The 20,798-nt window shown below is 40.7% G+C and overlaps 1 protein-coding gene across 1 annotated transcript; it reads left to right on the top strand.

Annotated features, from left to right (window-relative positions):
• The first annotated feature begins 11,370 nt into the window (after positions 1-11,370).
• IL6 (interleukin 6) lies at positions 11,371-14,542 on the top strand. The gene is made up of 4 exons (XM_062501816.1): positions 11,371-11,619; positions 11,723-11,836; positions 12,045-12,191; positions 14,351-14,542. The coding sequence occupies exons 1-4, from the start codon at positions 11,371-11,373 to the stop codon at positions 14,540-14,542; spliced, it is 702 nt and encodes a 233-aa protein (XP_062357800.1).
• The last annotated feature ends 6,256 nt before the right edge of the window (positions 14,543-20,798 follow it).

Raw genomic sequence — 20,798 nt, forward strand, 5'->3', positions numbered from 1 at the left:
CAGAGAGAAATTACACAAACCATGCATAAGTGAATGGTTCTTGGTAATGGGAATGAACTATGTTAGTTATGTAAAACACATAATTTACTATGCCTAAACATGTTGTTATGTGCCAGGATATTGCATGGTTTTTTTCTCCTGGTGCTCTATTGCTTAGTCTTGTGAAGTTCTCATTTCATTTATTTTCAGGAAACATTTAACATAACCCTGCCATGTTGCAGAAAATTCTGCCTGAGAGGAAGGTAATGACATCTGCCAGATCCTTGTGTGCTGAAGTTAAATAGCATCCCTTAAAAAAGCTTTGTTGAAGGACGAAGGGCCAGCGGCCATCCTCACCTGTCCCACTGCAGCCACCAGCGGTGTGCAGGGGCTGGCTCAGAAATGTGGGCTAAGCAGCTGTTTGTGGTTCTTCCACACCTCAGATAACCCTGTGAGAGGAGCTGGGGAGATTGATACACAAACAGGGACGCTTCAACAATCAGGAACAATTCCAGGCCATGGGAAGTGCCCAAGGCCTGCTCTGGCTCCTTCCATAGCCAGCACTGAAACCTACCTTGGAGACCATCCCTCTGCCAGAGCTTCCCCTCTGCAGAGAGGAGTGTGATCACTGTGCTCTCAGTCCCACAGCAGGGAGAGGAGCTGCTTCCCCTTGCTTTGAGGCTGTAAAATGCCACGTGGAATTTTCAGCAGCTTTGCTGTGAATCAGCCCAAGGAAGCTCGAACCCAAGGAGTGGGAATTCTCTCCCCTTCCAGAGCAGGAGCCACCTCTGGCATCAGCTCATTCCTGTTATTCATTACAGCTGACATACGGTACATGTCACTGCACCACAGTGTGGCACAGCGCTGTCTGTAGTGGAGGCATCGGGCATAGCTGAAGAAATCATGCTCCTTTTTCACATCATGAAGAGGACAGCTGTGTCACTGAGGATGACGTTACAGACATCAGGAGCTGTGGTTCAGAAAGTCTGCCCTGTGGCTTCTGAATCATCTGCTTTGTGGCAGCACTTGGTACCAACGAGGCCCTGTGGAAACGCCGGCAGTCCCTTCCCCTGGACATTTGTGTTTGAGGTGTAACATCATCACCGAGCTCCAGAGCAAGTGACATCATGAGCCAATGGTCCCCTGCAGTGATCACTTACATGTCACCTAATATCCATTCAATTTGTAAATAGCCACCTCATTAAATATGCCCCATTTTAGCACCAAAAAACCCCATTCTAGATTCTCATTCCTAATATACTTTGTGGTCAAGACAAAAAATCTGAGCAGCTATCACAGCTTTCCCACAATCTGGAGATGCCAGGAGCCACTCCTGATTTTTTAGAGCGTTCACAGATAAAAGGAAATATTTTCTATTTAGTTTCTATTTCTATTTTCGATTAAATAACCGACAATTTACTAAAAGCATTCCAGATTACTGAAGGGAATAAAATGAAGATGATGAAAACTTGCTGATATTTCCTTTGCAAGGCTGCAGAGTAACCTTGGCTTGTACTTGCTTTCCATGTGACCTTGTACTGGATAAATTCTTGGTGAGAATGACAGGCTTCAAATGCTGAAGCAGGAAGCAAAAGTGAAAAACACAACAGGAAAGAGCAGAAAGTAGACTAGCTGCTCCAAAAGACTTCACCAGTGCTTTATCAGGAAAATAAATATTGTCTGAGGCTATCTGAGGAAATTATATTCCATGGCTTTTTCAGTCCTGATCAAAGCCTAAAATTCTCTATACTTTGTAGCCTGATGCTGTTTTAAGACTGAAAGGAAGCCTATCACATGCAATACAGCAAAAAGGAACAGCCTAGGCGAAAGGAGATTTTGGGGAAAACACATTTGGTGAAGCTTAAACTAGGTGCAGGGGAGAGGGTGAGGATACAAAAATATACATATCAGTAGGGAACTAACAGCAAACTTCAGAAGTATCAAGGGACTGTGGGATTACAGATGTCAGGGGGAGCTATTCCAGGAAAGGCCTTTACTGAACAAATTAGAAGTGTTACAACCTTTTTTTCAAATTAGAAAAAGTAATCAATTTCAAAATCTTTAATAGTAAGCATCACTTCTGGCAAATGGCCACAGAAAATCTATTTCAAAATAAAAAGCTTGTTACTACAGGAAACCTGTGACTTCATTTTGGAATTATGAAATATAATAATCCCATCATGTACTTTGAAAATATTTAATCTTCACACCGTAAGAAGAGTTACTCCAGGCTACACCAAGATTACTTAAGTGACCAACTTGAAGGGAGAAGTAGCAGAACAGGCAGAGTGACTTTATCCCCAGGCAAAGAAGTGTCCTGCGTCAATGGCAAGCAAAGGATTTCAAACAGATGTCATCTAATACTTGCAACTAGTAATTCCTCCTTTTCTGATATAATTTGACTTATTTTCCTCTTTGTGATATTTCAAAATATTAGTATATTTCTTACAATGCTAGCCTTGGTTTAGGTGGTACTGCTTTTAAAAGAGTTTCCTCAAAGCCTGATGAGAAGATCTCTGGCTCTGAAGAGAGTGAACAAATTATACAGATTTTTGGAGGGGTGCTAGAACCTATTTCCCACTTTTTCTGTCTTTCCTTTTAAGGAAATATATATAAGACAGTGCCAGTTTCAGAATGAAATTCAATAGAAATGTTGCCATTGAGCTCACTCTCTTACAGTAAGTTTACATTGTCTTTGAGAAAGTTTTAAAAACAACTTTTCCTCTCTGTGACACTGATCTTCTGAGAAGCAGATATTTTCATTACCCCTGTGACTGATTCCTTGCAATTATTTATTAAAATTTTCTCAATAGGCAACACAATAGGGAAGATATGAAACATGGAGCAAAAAATAATGAAATTCTAGAAATGTCAAAGGAGGCTTCCAACCATTTTTTTCATCATTGTAATAAGCCAGGAAAGTCAGCTTTGTTTTCCTGACTGTTTGCAGGCTTTTTATTCTGCAGATGTTCTCTGTAGACACAGGAGCACTGGGAGCTCTGCTTAAACCGTATGTCCACACATCAATGCTCCTTTCAAAAGCTGTGCTTCCAGGGGTTATGAGCTCATGAAATTTGCTGTCTAAAGGGTCTTGCAACACCATCACATAGCATAAAAATTTGACAGCTGTGGACTTACCCATTCAGATGGCAAAGCATGCACTGACAGTGGTCATGCAGCTGCATGACTCTCTTTGCTCTTTCATCAGGCACCTGAAGTCCAAAATCAATGGAGTTACAACAGTTTAAAACGTGTGCAATGGTTTTCCATGGGCAAGAGGGTAGAGTTGACCAAAAAGACCAGTCAGGGACTAATAATAATGATAAAAACAATTTACCCTAAATATTGTCTGGAGTTGAAGGCAGATGGGGAGACAAAAGTCCCCATGAATTCAAATTTACTTTAGCTACTAGTTTTGCTTGTTAATAAGAAGTGATGACCACATCGTCTTAAAACTTTCTCCTTTTTAAATCTGTTTTCAAACAGGTGCACTGCTTTGGAGGTGTGAGAGGTGAAATTTATTTTGAGATGAGGTATAACATTTTTCATGCTCAACACAAAACCACAGTGATTTTTATTAATTTGTCATTGAGTATCAATACTCAATGTCATTGAGATACTCAGGAGTCAGGCATTGCATCTTGCTCCATTGTACTGACACAACTGTTCAGGCAGGCAGACAGTCATTCAGATCACAGACTGGATCCTAATGAAAACCATTAAATTCCTTTGGTGTCTTATTTTCCATCTAGACCCCCTCCCTAGTCTGACATAACAGCTCAAATACCAGTGCTGAAACACATGGGAAGTGAGAAAAAGTGACTTGTGGCAGAAGTCAGACTATAGACTAGCAGTGACACTATTTTTTGGTAGCACCTTTCCCATCTTTGTACACATTTGGTAGCATGTCCCCACTACCCAGGAGTTAGCAGGGTTCATTGAAAGAGCTTTAAACTAAATTTGAATAATAAATAAGCCTGAGGTCAGCACACTAATGTATGATTCTGTGTTTCTGTATCACTTTATAACAGTTGTGGAACTATTACATGCTAAATGTTATGCAGAAAGCAGCAGATTTCACTAAATAGTTGTATGGTACCCAGTCGTAATTTTGCAAAATGCATAAAACATTGAATTTCCCACAAGAAAAAGTGCATAGACTATTGCAAACAGATAATGAAATAGTATAGAATGAAACACAGGACTTTAATTTACCCTGCCTTAAAAATGGCTATAACTCTGCTCTCTGTTCATGTTTGCCAATTGTTCCTGTATTCATAGGGAATAAAGACAATACCCCTTGTTGCCTTCTTGTAGGCATGTTTTGAAAGTCTAGGCACTTTCAAAATACTGAAAAGTCCAGGCAAGGAGTATCAGAAAAAAGTAGACCATAGAGATCTCAATATTTGAAGATTTGTGAGTAACAATGAAAATCTAAGTAAGAGCAGCAGATGGTTGACGATGCTAAGCTAAAGTACAAAGGGAGATTCCCAACAAGTTCCCTGTCCACATCTAAAACGCCACTGTCACACGTAGCTGCATCCGTAGAGGATGTAGGTCTATGCTACAGCTGTAGGGAAGGGCTGGGGGAAGGGGATGGTTTCGTATCAGAGTGGTTCATCTTGACTGCTTCTGGTTTTTATTTTTAACTTCTGGTCTCGCACGTAACTTTAACATCAGCAGGGGAAGCTGAGTACAGTCGCATTTTTGATGAGCGATACCAGGGGACTTCACAGCGAGGAGCACCTGACCAGAGTGGGCAGAGCTGTGGTGTTCTCCCGCCAGGCAAGGCACACACACATCCCCTGCCAAAGAAGGGCTATGTGAGAGCTGGTGTGTTGCATGAGAAGCTCTTGCACCACTACAAAAAGAAACTCCAGGGAGAGAAGCTTTTTCCCCTCAGGAAGCAGGTGTGACTCCCAGGTAGCCAGGACCCTTTGCTAGGGAGAACCTGCCACCCAATCCTCCTCAGTTTCACCACAGAAACCAGCTCTTCCTTCCAAAAAGCAGCCCATGGAGGAAGTGAGGCCTTCATCTCTGCCCAGGCTTACTCAACAGCTCTTGGGTCAGAGTGTCCCTGGAAATCACTTTCTATTTCTGCCCAAGGTCTGAATTTTTTGTACTACATATTTGAGCAAACTTTCCTTGAAATTCAGGACAACCCACTGAGGTGGCACACAGGCTCCTGATCTTCTCTTTCTGACAAAAAAAATGGTTTACTTTAAGAGGAGGGATAGAAAAACATCTTGGCCAATATTCATCTTGGGAGTTGGGAGACTTTCCTGTAAAGGAGTAAATCTGGGTTCATAATCCATTTAAATAAGGAAGGGATATGATTCAACATCTCCCACATCCTGGTTGAGCAATCTAAACAAAAATGCATCAGACCATCTAACTGGCTATCTGAAGGAAAAAATTAGTTGGACCTAGACCATTCAGATCCTCTGGTGATGGGAGTAAAGTCCTTATAGCTAACCTGGCCCCAGGACACTTTTGCTTCAAGAGCAGCAGTGTAGGAGGAGTAAATATTACAGATCCAGCACAATCTATTAATCCTATTATAGTGTGCTAGCATGCAATTAGAAAGGGCTCCTACCATAGGTTCCCTTTCACAAATTCAGTTTAGAATGATAAAGAAGTTTGCTAGAACTCACCCAGAAAGGAAGAAAGACTCAAATCCCACAATGTGTAAGGCACTTTCTGAGTAGTGATATTCCGATTTCTCAACAAAATGGTGTGACCAAAGTGACAAACTCCACAGCAGCTTCACTGTGTCACTACAGGATAATTAATTTCATAATTGCTTTATGAAAGCATACAACACTTACTGAAGGTGCACTCTGCACTTTGGTTTTCCAGTTATCCATCTGCTAAGAGAAACTTCCAACACATATAAGGTGCTAGTGAAAAGTTATCTCCCAAAAGGAATGTACTGAAGCCTTGCATCTCATTCCAACAATGGAGTTACACTTTAACCAGTGATACCACCCAACAGCTGTTCTCACTACAGAGAGAAACTGCTGCTTTCCAGGAAAAAACATAAAAATTTTGTTAAGTGACTTGGCTTATGTGTAGGTAATTTACAAAGTCACAGAACAGCAATCACCAGGAAAAACAGAATGACAATGCAAGAGAATGCACAGCTAAATGTCTAATCAAGTGAGTCAACAGTCTGATAAGGAAATTATGGGCACAAAAACATTGAGCATGGACAAGGGTAAATATAGTTAGATTTACAGATGTCTCATGGAACGACACATGAGCTTTTATTTCAGAATGAAATGGATCCTCTTTACTGAGGTCAGCTAGACTTAGTATGCATTCATGAGTGCTATTACAAACATTGACACCCTTCAGTTTCTTTTGGCATTGAGCAAATTCCTTGGAGGGAAAACCCCCCTATTGAATGCTTTATAAAACACAATCTACATCTAATGTACCATGTTAAAAATGGCAAACAATAAAAATAAATACTTACACCATTCAGTACCTCTCATACACTCAGGCTCCTCACTGTGTTCCCTTTTCAGCTCTTGTCATCTTCTCTGGTAACTAAGCACCTCACTCTTCTTTATAATATAACTTCTTTGAATTTTCACCTTTCATCCTTAGAAAGGAAACTCAATGGGAACTCAGAAGTTCCTTAAACATAGGTGGAACTTACAGTCAATTAATGTTTGAAAACAGACAGAGTTTTTTTTTAGAAGTACAGCCCCACAATAATTCAAAATACAATGCTGACAAAATGGGATTCCTGTCAAAACAGTGTGTTGTCCTCGTGGGGGATGCTCACAAAGCAAGCCAGATAACAGCATGCTGCTCGTGAAAGACACAAGGCCACCAGTATTTCTGCCTTGGCCAGCTCTCTACTCTGGTGTCCTATTCAGCCCTTAAAGGGGCACCACTGACCCCACCAGGCACACTGTGGTGTGATGGAGACCAACAGCTACCTTCTTTCCAGGTGCCGCAATATTCCCATTCCAGCATTAAAATGTCTGCAATCATTTTGACTTGAAGGACATGTGTCTATTTGGCATTAGATATGTCTTGTAGCATTTAGATATTCCCCAAGAACCATTATATTTAGGACCTCTTTCACCTAGGACTGCCTGGCTGGAAGTTGTTTTCTGCTGGAAGTTGACTAGAGAAGACCACAGTATTAATCTTCTTGACATTAAGTACATAAAGCTGAAAACCAGGACATAAATTAAAGGAAAGTAAAATTTTTCCCCCTAAACCTATGATTCAGCTTAAGACAAGGAAATTCATGGTATTTGCACATGATGCACTCAAGAAAAAAAAAAAATCAAGTCTTACTGCACATCTTACTCTTGTTTAAAAATGATGCAAGTCTTCCTTTAGGAAAGAATAATGAGCAATCCCTAAAATTTTTCAACCAGAAATCCCCAAACAACTTTGCAGTTATCTGGCAAACAACTAAGAGCAAAGCAAAGAACTTGCCAAGCCGCAAAAGTGATGGGCCATTATTCAAATGCACCAGCACTCTTTGGTGACATGCAGCTTGTCAAAGCAATGTTTGCTTATGAGAAACGTGAACACAGGGTATTACTGACCTGTTCAACCTGTCCACTTCAAATACAGCACAGGGCAGCTTGGTTTAACATTACAAAGAACTCTGACACTCTTTACAAGATCTGTAGGAATTCAAGTTCTCTTGTTACAAGCTTTGAGGAATTCAAAAATATGTCACGGGAACCAGACATCAGCTTTCCTTCTCATTCAAAATATTTGGAAGTTACTTGCTTAGAGATTGTCATGATCCCACTTCTGACAATTGGTATTTTCTTTCACGAACAATCTAATGCTTCCATAGAAAACCACATTTTCAATTGTATTTCTTCTCTTACTACCAGTACTATTTTAAGTAATAATCCCCAAATAAATATTACTGTTTTCTTACTACTGTAAAATAGTGGAGATTATTAGAAAGAAGACAGTCAAACCAAACACACAGATCAGAGTGGAACTTATTGCAACCCTAATAATTCTACTTCATTAAAATACCTTATTTTTCCATCTAGGAATGCCATTTATGTTGACTTGCAACACTCAGCAAGCAAGGTCTCCTGCTGCTGCCAGTGGCACTGGGTTTTTCCCCAGCCCATGGTAGGGCTCCTTGTAGATATGTGCCTGATGGCTGACAGAAGAGGGGAGACAAGCTTGGACTGTGACAGCTCTGCAGTGTGTTGAATTCTTCGGTGGCAATAGCATTTCCATGCTGGTGTCACCCACTTCTGAAAACAGGCTCCTCTCTGCAAATCTCCCAGGTTATCAAGAGCAAAAGTGGCACAGGATTGCTCCCAGGCAAAGCAATTCCAGAAGAAAGAGAACCTTTTCCAAAATGGGTCAGTGAGTTGTACTCATTGTATTGGTCTTAGAAAACACACATGGAGTGATCTTGTATTGGCTATAAACTGACCCTTGACTGGAACCAGAAACAATTTTCATGTGTGACAATCAGAGAAGAAGAGACTTTTTTACAATGTTCAGAAATGGTCCCTCTGTTCCTACAGAAATCTCCAGTAGTAGTGTTCATTTCTCAGACAGAAGAAAAAGTTGGTTAAACACTTAGAATTTCTGAAATCCCACCTTAGGAAGTTTTTATATACCAGGATGCAGCCATCTGTTGACAGTTTAAATGAAAAGAAAAAAAAAAGTTTGTACACTGTACAAAAATATAATAAAAATAATAATAACAACTAATAAAATGTTTGTTGTGAAATTAAGTATGATAAAAACAAAAGGATGCAAGAACAGTAATCTGCAGTATTACAAAGATGTTATGTCAGAAAGAAATTCCTTGGCTTCTAGAAACTATGCCTTAGAGTCTCACTAATAATACTCCTACATTTTAAGTACCAGGCAGATCTGTAGGTAACTCATGAGCAAGTGCTGCTTGTTCAGGGTTTACTAATTTTTGAGTAACGTGACTACTGATGAATCAGTGTAATCCAGTGTAGTACAGTGCGGACTAATTAGTAATGCAGTGCAGATCTCCTTTAAGCCCTCCCCAAAATTTAACCATTATTATAGATAGACCCATGCAAAAGTATTTCTTCTATGTACAGTACCAATTAAATAAGCCATTTTCCATAAGAAACTGTCTGTCCAAAGCAATAGAATTATTCTAATGCTATTGTGTAAATTCCAGTTCCTTCTTCCTTTGAATGCTACTCTTTGTCCTAGATTATCAAACAGAGTTTCTAAACCATTAATGAGCACCTTTCACTGGAGCATGTAAGTATACTTTGTACTTCTGAAAAGTCACATGGACATTCATATAAAAAAAGTAAACAAAACCCCAAAATGAGAAAACAATAACTGAAGGCTTGGAGACTTCTAAATGAGGAACTGTTGAAACCTGCTTTTATTTCTCTCTGCAGATGCAACTATACACTGTAGTGTATAGGCTGTGTAACACTATCAGTTATACAGTAGCAAGACTGTGTAACAGTGATCAGCACAAAAATGTTCTCTGAAAACTTCTAAGGAACAGAGACTCCCATGACACAGTGAGAATACAACAACTCATAAAACTTATAAGTTTACAAAATTAAGAATTACAGAGCTACAGACAAGACTAAATTACAGAATGCTTGCTGAGAAGGTATTAAGGAAAAACAACCTTCTACCAAGTTTTCATCCTTTAAAGAACAGTATTTTCACTTGGGTTAGGTAAAGGGAAAGTTTGACTGTCTACAAAGAGCAGCCTATGAGTCGCCTGGCAGTGGAAGGAAATCCCTGAGACATGTACATCCATGTGCTATTGCAAGCGGAAAAAGAGGTAGGCAGGAGTTCCCTCCCTGATGTTATACAAAAGCCTCTGATGGTTATACAAAAGCAAATACCAGGCACGAGTTCATCTGGCCCGTTTTAATCCTTTAGCACATTTCAGTTTGATCTTTTCACTGATAATAGTCAAACATACTGCTTGCTTTCTTCTATGCCTAACACCACAGATCTGACATTACAGCAGATACTGTCCTGGCAATATCCCCCTGTTGCACTTGGGGACCTGGGCAGAGATGGATTGCTGCTGTTGAAAATTGCTCTCTCACACTTGTGTTCCAGTTTGGAACACAATACTTCTCTAATATCGCTAATATCTCTCCACAGGGCAAAATTACCACAGCTGCTTTTCTGCTACTGGCAGAAAGAGATGTTAAATAAAAAACAGTAGTACCCTGCTTCTTTCCTGAGGCTCTTTACAGGCTGTTCTTAGATAATAAAGTAGAAGTATCTGGGGTATTTTTCAGTTTCTGTATTGTCTCTAACACCTCTCTTATGCTCCATGTTCTGTCTGTTCTCCCCACTTTGTACTCTCCTGTTAGCAGTTCCCAATGCAGACTCCAGTCTTCCTTATGTGAGAAAACATAACCGATTTAACACCACAAAAAAGGGGGGGGAAAAAGGAAAGAAAAAAAGAAAATAAGAAGAAAAAAAAGAAAAAAGGCAGTTTGGCCCAAATCAGTTCAAGACATTCCACAAGTTCAATGTCAGCATGCCTTACACAGCTTGACTCAGCCTGCAATGCTGCAAGATTGAGCCGAACCGCACACTTGCCCCGGGTGAAGAGTCCCCCTGAAAGGTTAAAATTCCTGCAATAGCTACCAGGTAGGTAGAAAGAGATAAAGCAGCAGATAACAGGGAACTTCGTGGCATTTCCTGCAGCCACCCTCCCATAGGAGCTCGCTTTGGTCCATTTAAAGCACTTGATGTATTTAATCCCACCCACATGTAGCTCACTCAGAAAGAGGCAACTTGCGACTTGTACTACCCAGCACCTAAACTATTTGTATAGTTTCACATATACAAATAACAAAAATAGCTAAAATACAGAGATAAATCATACACATCATACAAAACCCATGAAACAGCAAACCACATTAAAATATTAAAACACACGGAAGCATATAGCATGTATAACGTATGCGTGTACATAGGTGTGGAGGCTGATAAGCCTGCCCCGGTAGGTGGGCACGTGTGATTTCCGAGAGTTTCTGCGCGGCTGGAGCTGGCCAGTGAGGGTAACCCGCGGTCCCGGGGCAGGTGAGCGGCGGTGGGTGCGGAGGGCAGCCCGGCCCTCGGGGAGTTACGGAGAGCGATTACTTCATGTCGGTGGCCGCTTTCGGCCACCCCCCCCGCCCCGCGCCGGCCCGTTTCACAATCCCGGCTCTCGAGCAGCCCTGTCAAGCCGGGCGCGCTCCGTGAGCACACACCCCCCGTGTTCTCATGCCGGATTTTCCCAGGCCATGAATAATCTCGAAGCCCCCTCAATAAATACACGTTCAGGGATGCCCGGAGCTCACTCAACCCGCCAGCCTCGCCGACGAGAGGGGGCCGGGGCCGAAGCCGAGAAGAAGCCGTACCATGAAGTGTCCCCGGGACCGCAGCTGCGCCCGCCGCCGGCCGCCCGCCCTCCGCGCCGCGTTGCTGCCGCCGCCGCCGCTGCTGCTGCTGCTGCTGCTGGTGCCGCGGGTCGCCGCCGCCCCGCTGCCCCACGGAGACTCCTCGGGAGAGGCCGAGCTGGACGAGGCGGCGGCGCGGCGGGCGGCGCTGCCCGACTGCCTGCGGCTGGCGCAGCTGCTGCACGCCCGGGCCGCACAGCTGCAGGACGAGGTGGGTACGGCCGCACCGCCGGCCCGCGCACGCTCACACGCCCGGCCCGGCCGCGGCTGCCTCCTGACAAAGTGCGACCAAACCTCTCCGTGTCTCTCCCTAGATGTGCGAGAAGTTTAGCGTCTGCCAGAACAGCATGGAAATGCTCCTCCGCAACAACCTCAACCTCCCCAAGGTGACGGAGAAAGATGGGTGTCTGCTCGCCGGTTTCAATGAGGCAAGGAACCGCTCTCCTTTCTGGTCTAATCCTGTATACCTGGGGCAGGTTTTGCCTGCTCAAAAGAACTGTGGAAGTCGACCCAAAGATTTGTGCCGGCTCTGGCCTGACCTCCACACTACATAAGCATCTGCTAACCTGCACATAGCATTGAGATCAAGGCATTTTGAACTCTTTAAGTGACTTTCTCCTCTTTCTCTCATTTCAGGATAAATGCTTGAGAAAAATCTCCAGCGGGCTCTATGCATTTCAGACATACCTCAGATACATACAAGAAACTTTTGTTAGTGAAAACCAAAATGTTGAATCGCTATCCTATAGTACAGAGCACCTGGCACGTACAATAAGAAAGATGGTGAGTTGGTTTTAAATTCACTCTGACAATTTTGTGGCTTAATACTGATGTGAAGTTAGAAATAGAGGATGATATGTTTCAGTTCCTTGAAAAAACAGGTGACAGTTCCTTATGCTCAGATCTTACCCTTATGACTTAGAGGTTTTACAAAGTTTTGCTTTCTCTTCTTGAAGAAACAATTCTTCTTCCTACTTTCTATTGTTATTTATAATTTCCAAACCAACTATATGCATCATTGTTTTAAGAACAAATATATTAAACTGGCTGATAGAAATATTTCTCAGGGAGCTTGTTTCTAATTGCAGAACTGCAATTCAGCCCCTTCTAATGTTGGAACCCACTGAGAAGTAGAAGTCAGCAACTTTTTATAAAAGCCCACATTAAAAAAAAAAAGCCAAGTTTATTTTTACAGTATTATTTTTCTTTAAAACTCTCCAAACTTGTAAGCCAAGCTGTATGGTATACTGAGATATTGCTGTCAATATACCAGACAGCTCCCTAATGAAAAACACATTTTGCTTGTAAAAAAATCTTATTTCATAAAAATACCCATTTCTCTCTTGATTTGGTAAACTAAAATCCTATTAATTTCTGATAGACATTTTTCAGGTTTTGGAGAGCTTTGAAAGATCAAACTTCAAAAATTCACTTGATTCCTGTACTTCTTGCTTATTTTAATTATCCCTAATATGAACACTTCCTTTTGTCTTTGGGGAAACCATTTGCCTGATTAAAAATTACCCAGGTAAGGACTGCAGAAGTCTTGGGGCATTATTTCCTTCCAGGCAATTTTCAGCATGTGAAAAGCCTATTGTGTATTGTGTGTTTGCCATACCTTTCCTAACATATTTACTTATGCCCATCATTCTTTATGTGAAAGGAAGCTGAACTGCCTTTTTCACACAGTGCTAGCTGAGAATAATAGTCCTGTCATAAGACAGTGACTGATTACTGGCTTCCAGCTTGATACACAAGTTTGCAGAAAGTTTGCTTCATAACTGAGAGAGACTAGGTTCTTTGGGTTGCATATGGGGCTTTGGATTTTTTTTTTTTTTTGACCAAGATAATCAAAACAGGCAGAATTAAACACAGTGATCAAAAGCAAAACCTGCACTTGTAGAAACTATGGAGTTTTTGAGAAAAAGCCTTTATCTTCAGGTTGGCAGTTTTTCTTTGTGAGAGAAAAATCTGCTATTTAAGGCAAGAACAGCAAAGCCAGAATCCATCACCTGTGGTTAAACAGATCCACCAGCATGATACCTGCCTGGCTATCCAGATACAGACTTTAACAGAGCACAAGCAGCTGGGCATACCAGGAAAACTGTGTGATCAGAACACACTCCCAAGTAGTCTGGATAGGAAGAATATTTCTCTCTTATATTTCACAAAAACGATGTTCCAGAAGGAGGTTTGAATCTCTTTGTCACTTGTTAAAGGGTAGGAGAGATCCTAAACACAGGATTAAGCAGACCTTGCTGGAACTTCGGACTCCAAATCACCTAAAACAGCTCAATGACTTGGGAGAGGTTCTTCAGAGGCCTTTAGGTACTGGGTGCAAGGGCTGTGAGTCAGCATTAGATAAATAACTCATTAGATAAATAACTTTTACTCATCTTGCAGTTATGCTCTCACATAGTGAAAGTTGGTGACAATTAGTCTCTCACGTGTGACTAAATGCCTGGAAAGAAAGAATTAAGCAGCTAAACAAGTTTGACATCTTTGGAAACTTAATCTGCTACAAAATGTGAGAGTACTCCGATGTCAGCTAATTAACTTATGACTCAGGATGGAGTACAGGTTAGGACAAACTATGATCAGCACCTCCCTACCTAACCAACTACATGACTGCCAGAGAGCAGGAGGGGTGATCAGGAGGCACTGATCTGCTCAGAGCCTGTTGGACCGTGGTGCCAGAGACTGCATTCAAACCAGAACCAACAGTATAGCCCAGAGATTCCTACACAACTGTAGCATCAATATTCCTCACACACCTCTCCACAGAAGCAGGACCGGAGGGAAGCACAGATCCAGGGAGGGTTGTTGTCTGCAGTACAGAAAGAGTGGATATGCAGCAGGCTGGGAACATACAAACAGATGCTCTCCAACAGGCTCAGTGACAATGTTTTAACCAAGGCCCCTCAATATTTTCTTTTTCACAGGTGATCAATCCTGAAGAAGTGATCATCCCAGATGCAGCTACCCAGGAATCTCTCCACACAAAGCTGAAGTCTACTAAGGCTTGGACAGAGAAAATCACCATCCATCTCATCCTCCGAGATTTTACTTCATTTATGGAGAAGACAGTGAGGGCTGTCCGCTATCTGAAAAACACCAGGAGTTTCAGTGTCTGAATGTTTTAGTTCAGGCACAATCCTTTTGTTACAAATCTGTCAGGTGGCAGATAACAGTGTTGTTCTGTTTTAAGAACAAGAAATAGTAACAATGGTTTGCATCTATATACATTCCTATTTCCTTAGAGGAACTTATTTATTGTATTTAAAATATTTATTAGTTTTAATATTTCTTATTTATATTTTCAATATTTAGAAATAATTTAAACAAATTATGTATTTAATTTCCTTTCTAATGGTACTACTCAGATATAAACTTATTTAATATGTATTCAACAAAAAATACTTTCATAACCCAGAAAAATTGTTGTATAGCTTATGGTTTTATATATTTGAGAGATGGTATTTGTGACTTTTTTTTTTAGGACAAATAAAAGCCAATATTGAAAAAAATGCTTGTATAACCTCCGTGAACTTTAAACAAGACTACAGCACTCTAATATATCCAGTTTTTAATACCTGCAATGATCAGAATAACCACTTTCAAGAACCTCTCTGCATAATTGGGCCAGTTCTCTACATAGCACATATGTACACACATACAGACAACTTGATTACCATATAATTCTTAAAATGGGCTATGAAGGAACCAGATGCACTGAATACAGCACTTAAGAATGAACAAGATATCAATGCTCCTGAGAAACAAATGGACAAGTGCCTTATATTTAATAAGGGACACCCAATAAAACTGTAAGGATCTTACAAGTCAAATAGACTCTTTTAAACAAATAAAGTGGTGAGACAACCACCTTAACCACTTTGACATGAATACTATCCTCTGATTAGTTTTATTGCTGTCATCCAGGGGAATTTTCCAAGTTTGGTTAAACATTTTTGGCCCATACCCCAAAGAGAAGAAAAAAGAATTAGGTTATTTCCTTAAGCAATATAAATCAACATATTGCTGCTAAGCAATGCAGCAACATGCATCTGTTTTTTATATTTCACTAGTATGGACAAACCACATACCATGAGTGCATATTCTTGAATACGTGTGTGGGGAAAAAAAAGCCAAAACAGAACAGTACTTAAGCCTGAGTACCAAACCACTGAAACTTCCTTGGCTGCATCATCTGCAGCACTGTAGCTGTGAAGGTACTTCATATACCCAAATTCAGAGGAATTCAGACCACACAGGGGATGCAAGCAGCAGAAGGCCCTCAAGCTTTGCCCCTAAAAATGGTAGATTATTAATTACCCTCACTTTTCCTTCTGGCACAGTGGTGAAGATGCGCAGATGAAAGGCATGCCTTGGAATGCGGATAAGGATGCCAGCAAACTCTCCTCTTCCTCTAAGTGATCTGATTGTCCACATATGCATTTCACCACTGGGGATGCCAAAACAGTGACCAGTCCACCCACTGCTCACATCTCAAGATGCTCAAAAAAAAAAAAAACCAAACCACTGCTTTGCCCAATATGGTAAAACTGTCATCCCAAGTTGAGCAACATCTGGAGAAGGAATGAGGAGATCTCAAAGAAATCTCTGAAGAGGTCTGTGGTGAAGGGTTTTCTAACGGCACATAAGATCCTACTTTAACTGTCCTGGCACATGCTCCAGGAAACATAAGAAAGCCTGGCTCAGCCTTTTCACTGCTTACATTCTCACAGGGCTTTTCTTTTAGTGACCACTTGTCCAGAGACCTTTCTGGCCTTTCTTATGCCAGTAATAGCTATAAGACCCAAAGTGGATCCCACACTGGACCCAACTACTATGTGAAAACAGAGAAGAAAGAAAGGAAAAAAACCCAACAAATAAACAAAAAAACAAAACTGAAAAAAAACCAACCAAACAAAAAAAAAAACTGACCAAAAGAAAAGGCATCTCCTGGTTTCACTTCTCCCAGCAGAGTGGTTGCTGAGATCATCAACAGTTACTATGTACACTGCACCTAAACAAAATCACACTGATGTCCTGAAATGCCAAAAATAGTGCAAGATTCAGTGCTAAAATCCCTTGCAACTGACAGACAAGACACTTCAACCAGCACTGTTCAGCTGATGGCTACCCCAGGCTGACTGCAATTCTAGTAAATATGTAAATGCTGCTACATTTTAGGGTGCAGAAGATGAGCAATTACTTTTGTTGGGTGGGGAGGTCAACTTTCAAGTCCTTCCTGGAGGAAAGTGTTATCCCTGATGGTGCCACTGAGCTGCCATTATTTCACCTGTGGCTCCTCCACAGATCTGAGTGTCCTTCAATGCAGCAGCTGCCTTGCTGGCCATCAATCTCCTGTCACACTGGCAACTTCAAGGACTGCTCCCAGGAGCAGCACCACTTGCTGAAACCAACACTCACTGGTGTTTCTGGTACATAAGTTCTTGCAGTGGGGAATTCAGATGAAATCAGAGAAGACCTAAACATGGCTGAGCATGTTACAGGGCCTCTCAAATGAACCAACTATCATCCTTTTCCCAGTTTGCTGTGTAGAAACTATTTTACATTAGTAAACACACAAAGGCATTTATTTTAGTTGGCAGACCAGCACAGACACATAAAAAACCTAGAACGACAGTCAAAGTGAGCAGTCCTAACTACACTCAGCAACAATGCCTCAACAATTCTATTGAAGAGAGCTCTTCCTAACTGACAGCCCACTCACTGAGCAAAGAAAACTCAAAAAACCAAAACCACAACAACAAAACCTTCCCACTAACACAACCCAAATAATAATAATAAAAAAAGACCTGCTAATAATTACCTAAAAAAATAGGGAATTACCCACCAGAACAGCATTTTGGCTGCTGTTGTACAGGACCAGCCTCGCCCTGCACATCCCAGCTAGCCTTTCCCCACATTTCCATTCATCCTTAATCATTAACCTCACACTGAGATTCTGGAATGCTTCACAGATTACCAGCTCCCTTCATCCTGATTTTGAATTCCCTAAGAAGGAAGGTAAAGCTATGTTGAAAAGCATGCATACATTATACACTACTCAAGAAAAGCCCCCAGTATTCAGAAACAGTGCTTAGGATGAGAAATAAAATATCCCAAAGAGCAGTTGCTGTAACACTGGAATACTGAAATACTGGACGAGAGAGAAAAAACCCCAAAACAACCCCCAAAAAACCAAAAAAGACAGAATGCAACCCAATACTGAAGTAATCTGTAAGAGAAAAAGAGGGGGGGGGAGGTAAGGGATGATCTCTGAAGTACCATTTTTCTATTTTCTAACCATACTTCACTATGTAAGAAACATCTAAGGAAAAAAAAGGTGGACAACATTTCAGCCTGACCAACTTCCCAGGCTGCAGTATTATTTCCTATCCAGTTCTGGTGTAAACACTAAATTTTGGCAGAGAACAACTGCTTGAATGAGATTGCATGCATCTCTAGTGCCTCCATGTATTTTAACAGCTGATGGTGAGATTAGCACAACCAAGCTGATGCTGCAAGAGGTGGAAGAGTTACACCACCAGTAAAGCATGGCAGCAGCATCACTTTCCAGCAGTAACAAGCCATTACGCTGGCTTAGTTTGATGGGAAACTTCCCCCTATGACTGCAATTGTTGTTTGTAACTAATAATGTTTTCCAATTTCAATTTAAAAGATAAAATGATAAAAAGGTAAGCATGCAGTAGTATACATCAAAGTCCTCATGGTTAAGGTACTGGCACAAAAAAAAAGTATATATATAACTACAAACCTTGTGACTAAGTCCTTGCTTTTCAAGTCAAATTTTATTAGACTGAAATAATTTGAGAGATTTCTGATGTCTCTCAGTGAATTTCTTTCCTCTTCTTCATAAGGGGAAAACCAAAACCCACCTACCCCCTTGCTCCCAAAAAAATGCAATGTCTGCAGTCTTCAACCTTGAAGTACCACTTCCTCCATTAATTACTAGCAAAATCAACTGATTTCTGTAATCTAAACATATTTAACCAAATCCTTCTATATTTTCAAGACTAACTTTGGCAGTCATCAGAAAATACTCTGCAGAAATTTTTCAGTCTGGATTTCTATTCAGTGACCAGAATCCAAGATTCTAACTTTCCTGGGAAAATCTTCCCTGAGAAAACCCATCCTCTAATCATGAAATAGCATAAGCACGACCAAGAAACAATGTATGTAACCCACAAGTTTAACCAAGAAATGACTATTGCATCACACCACCATGGCAAAGTATTCAGAAATTGCAATTAAGTCGTTATTTGTAAAAACTTAATTAGTCATATGACATTTAACAGGATGTGGTCTCTCCTCCTGTGGTGAAAACAGATGTAATGAGCTTTAATTTCCAAACATCATCAGTATCATCCTAGCTTAAATTCCAAGCTGGTAACAAAATATTTCCAAAAATATCCAGTGTATATATAGTCTGATTTAGCAATTTTCCTGATGAAGACCATTATGTTAAGATGCCTGCTTCATTTACCGCACAATGCAAGACAATGAGGTCTTAAGCAGCTCTTTTTCACCTACAGCCATTTTGGAAGACAGCTGTACAAAGTAGCAAAAGACAAGTTTTATACTTCCCCAAAATGGGCCTGTTGCAATGAAATTCTGAACACTGACCTGGTCTGCACAGTTTATGTGTTTTGATGTCGTAGTTCATCTAATAGGAGCTTTGCTGATTAATTCATTCAAAGAAAAAAAAAATCACACAGCCTCCGTTTTAGAACTGTGATGAGATACAGTACAGTTACTTTGTACCAGTAATGTCTACACCACGAATTTGTAGCAGAATTAAAAACCTGTTATAAATTCCTGATCAACTTAATTTTGCCTCACAACTGGCCAGGTCTTGAAGAGTTTATGGAGCACATAGATAGGTTTCTTTGTAGATTAAATTATTAAGAACAAAATTATACTGAAAGCAAGATCCTCCCCCCTCCCTCCCCCCAATTAGTGATGACACTAAACTGACCATTCTTTTTCTACCCTGCTACCAGGAGATCCACAGTCCATACACCAAGACCAAGAAAACCACCAAACTCACAAGACTCCCTCTCTGTGCCTTGCACAATTGCTTGTCACCAGGTACAACAGGCTCCAGTGACAGGTGGCATTTCCCTGACACTGAGGCAACCACAAGCACACTCCATCTCCCTCCACTTGGAAGGTACAAAGTAAAAAGCCAAACAATCCCTGTCTCTGGGCTAAGATTAATGGGATACCTCAAAGTCAGTACAATCTCCACCAAACATGGGAAAGCATCAGTGATTTTTTTCACACATCTACACTGTAGCCTTGAGCTTAGCTGTGGTAGCCAGAGCCCATTTTTAAGTAAACGATGCTCAGTGACTTTATTCCAACACTAAGAATTCACAGAACTCCATCACAAACCCCATCACAGAAAATAATCTGCACTTGGCTGCAGAAGGCACTGATTCAGTGACAGAGATCAATAAAGTCAAGCAGGAAAACCCCTATTTGTTCTTTTCTAAGTGTCTCCCACGTGACAGTAGAATTAAATTTTCTCAAATTCTACTGGGAGAAAAACAGAAAGGAAAAAATCATAGATTAAACCACTTGAAATTAGTAACACCTAATTAAAGTCCCCAGCCTGAACCAACATGGGAGTTCTTCCACCTCACTCCATAGACTTGCCCTCTTCCCTAGCACCACCAAAAAACCACCAGTCTTGCTAAAACTAGCATATTTCCTGACCTTTTTTAAGGGAATTAAGATTCTTCGCAGGAATCTGCTCAATGTATAACTTTCCAAACCACTTGCTCTTACAAGTACATCCAAATTTTGCCAAAATGTCAAATACTGCAAAGTAACTTCAAAACATCCATACCAAAGATTCTTCATTTTTAAATTTGAAGAAAAATATCTCAACTTGGTTTTGCTATCTTACAATTAATCACCAAGATTTAATGCTTAATACCTATTCTTTTTTTTTTTTCTTTTTTTTCACCATGGTAACACAGGAAGAATATAAATGTTTATTTAAGGAGAAGTTTCATTCACCTTTTAATTACAGGAAGAGCACTACGGGAATCAAAGCCTGGACATATAAACAAAAAACATTATACTACATACTGGCATTCAACTTAACCCGAATTGAAGGTACTGTAAAAGACTTTCTCCCCTTCAATTTAAAAATCCAAGAGTCCTATGCTAATGACTTACCAGAAACATATTTCAGTAGCAGTGAATTACTAAAAAATTCCTATCCAATGTGCTTCAAGTAAGAATTGCATAAGCAATATTTATCCAGTAATTTCAAGTCCCAAAAAACCTGAAATGCAACTATTTTTAAGGCAAACTTTCAGCATGGAGATGTCACAGAATTTGGCCTAT

This window comes from Cinclus cinclus, chromosome 1, assembly GCF_963662255.1.
Source record: "Cinclus cinclus chromosome 1, bCinCin1.1, whole genome shotgun sequence".
In the NCBI taxonomy this organism is placed as follows: domain Eukaryota; kingdom Metazoa; phylum Chordata; class Aves; order Passeriformes; family Cinclidae; genus Cinclus; species Cinclus cinclus.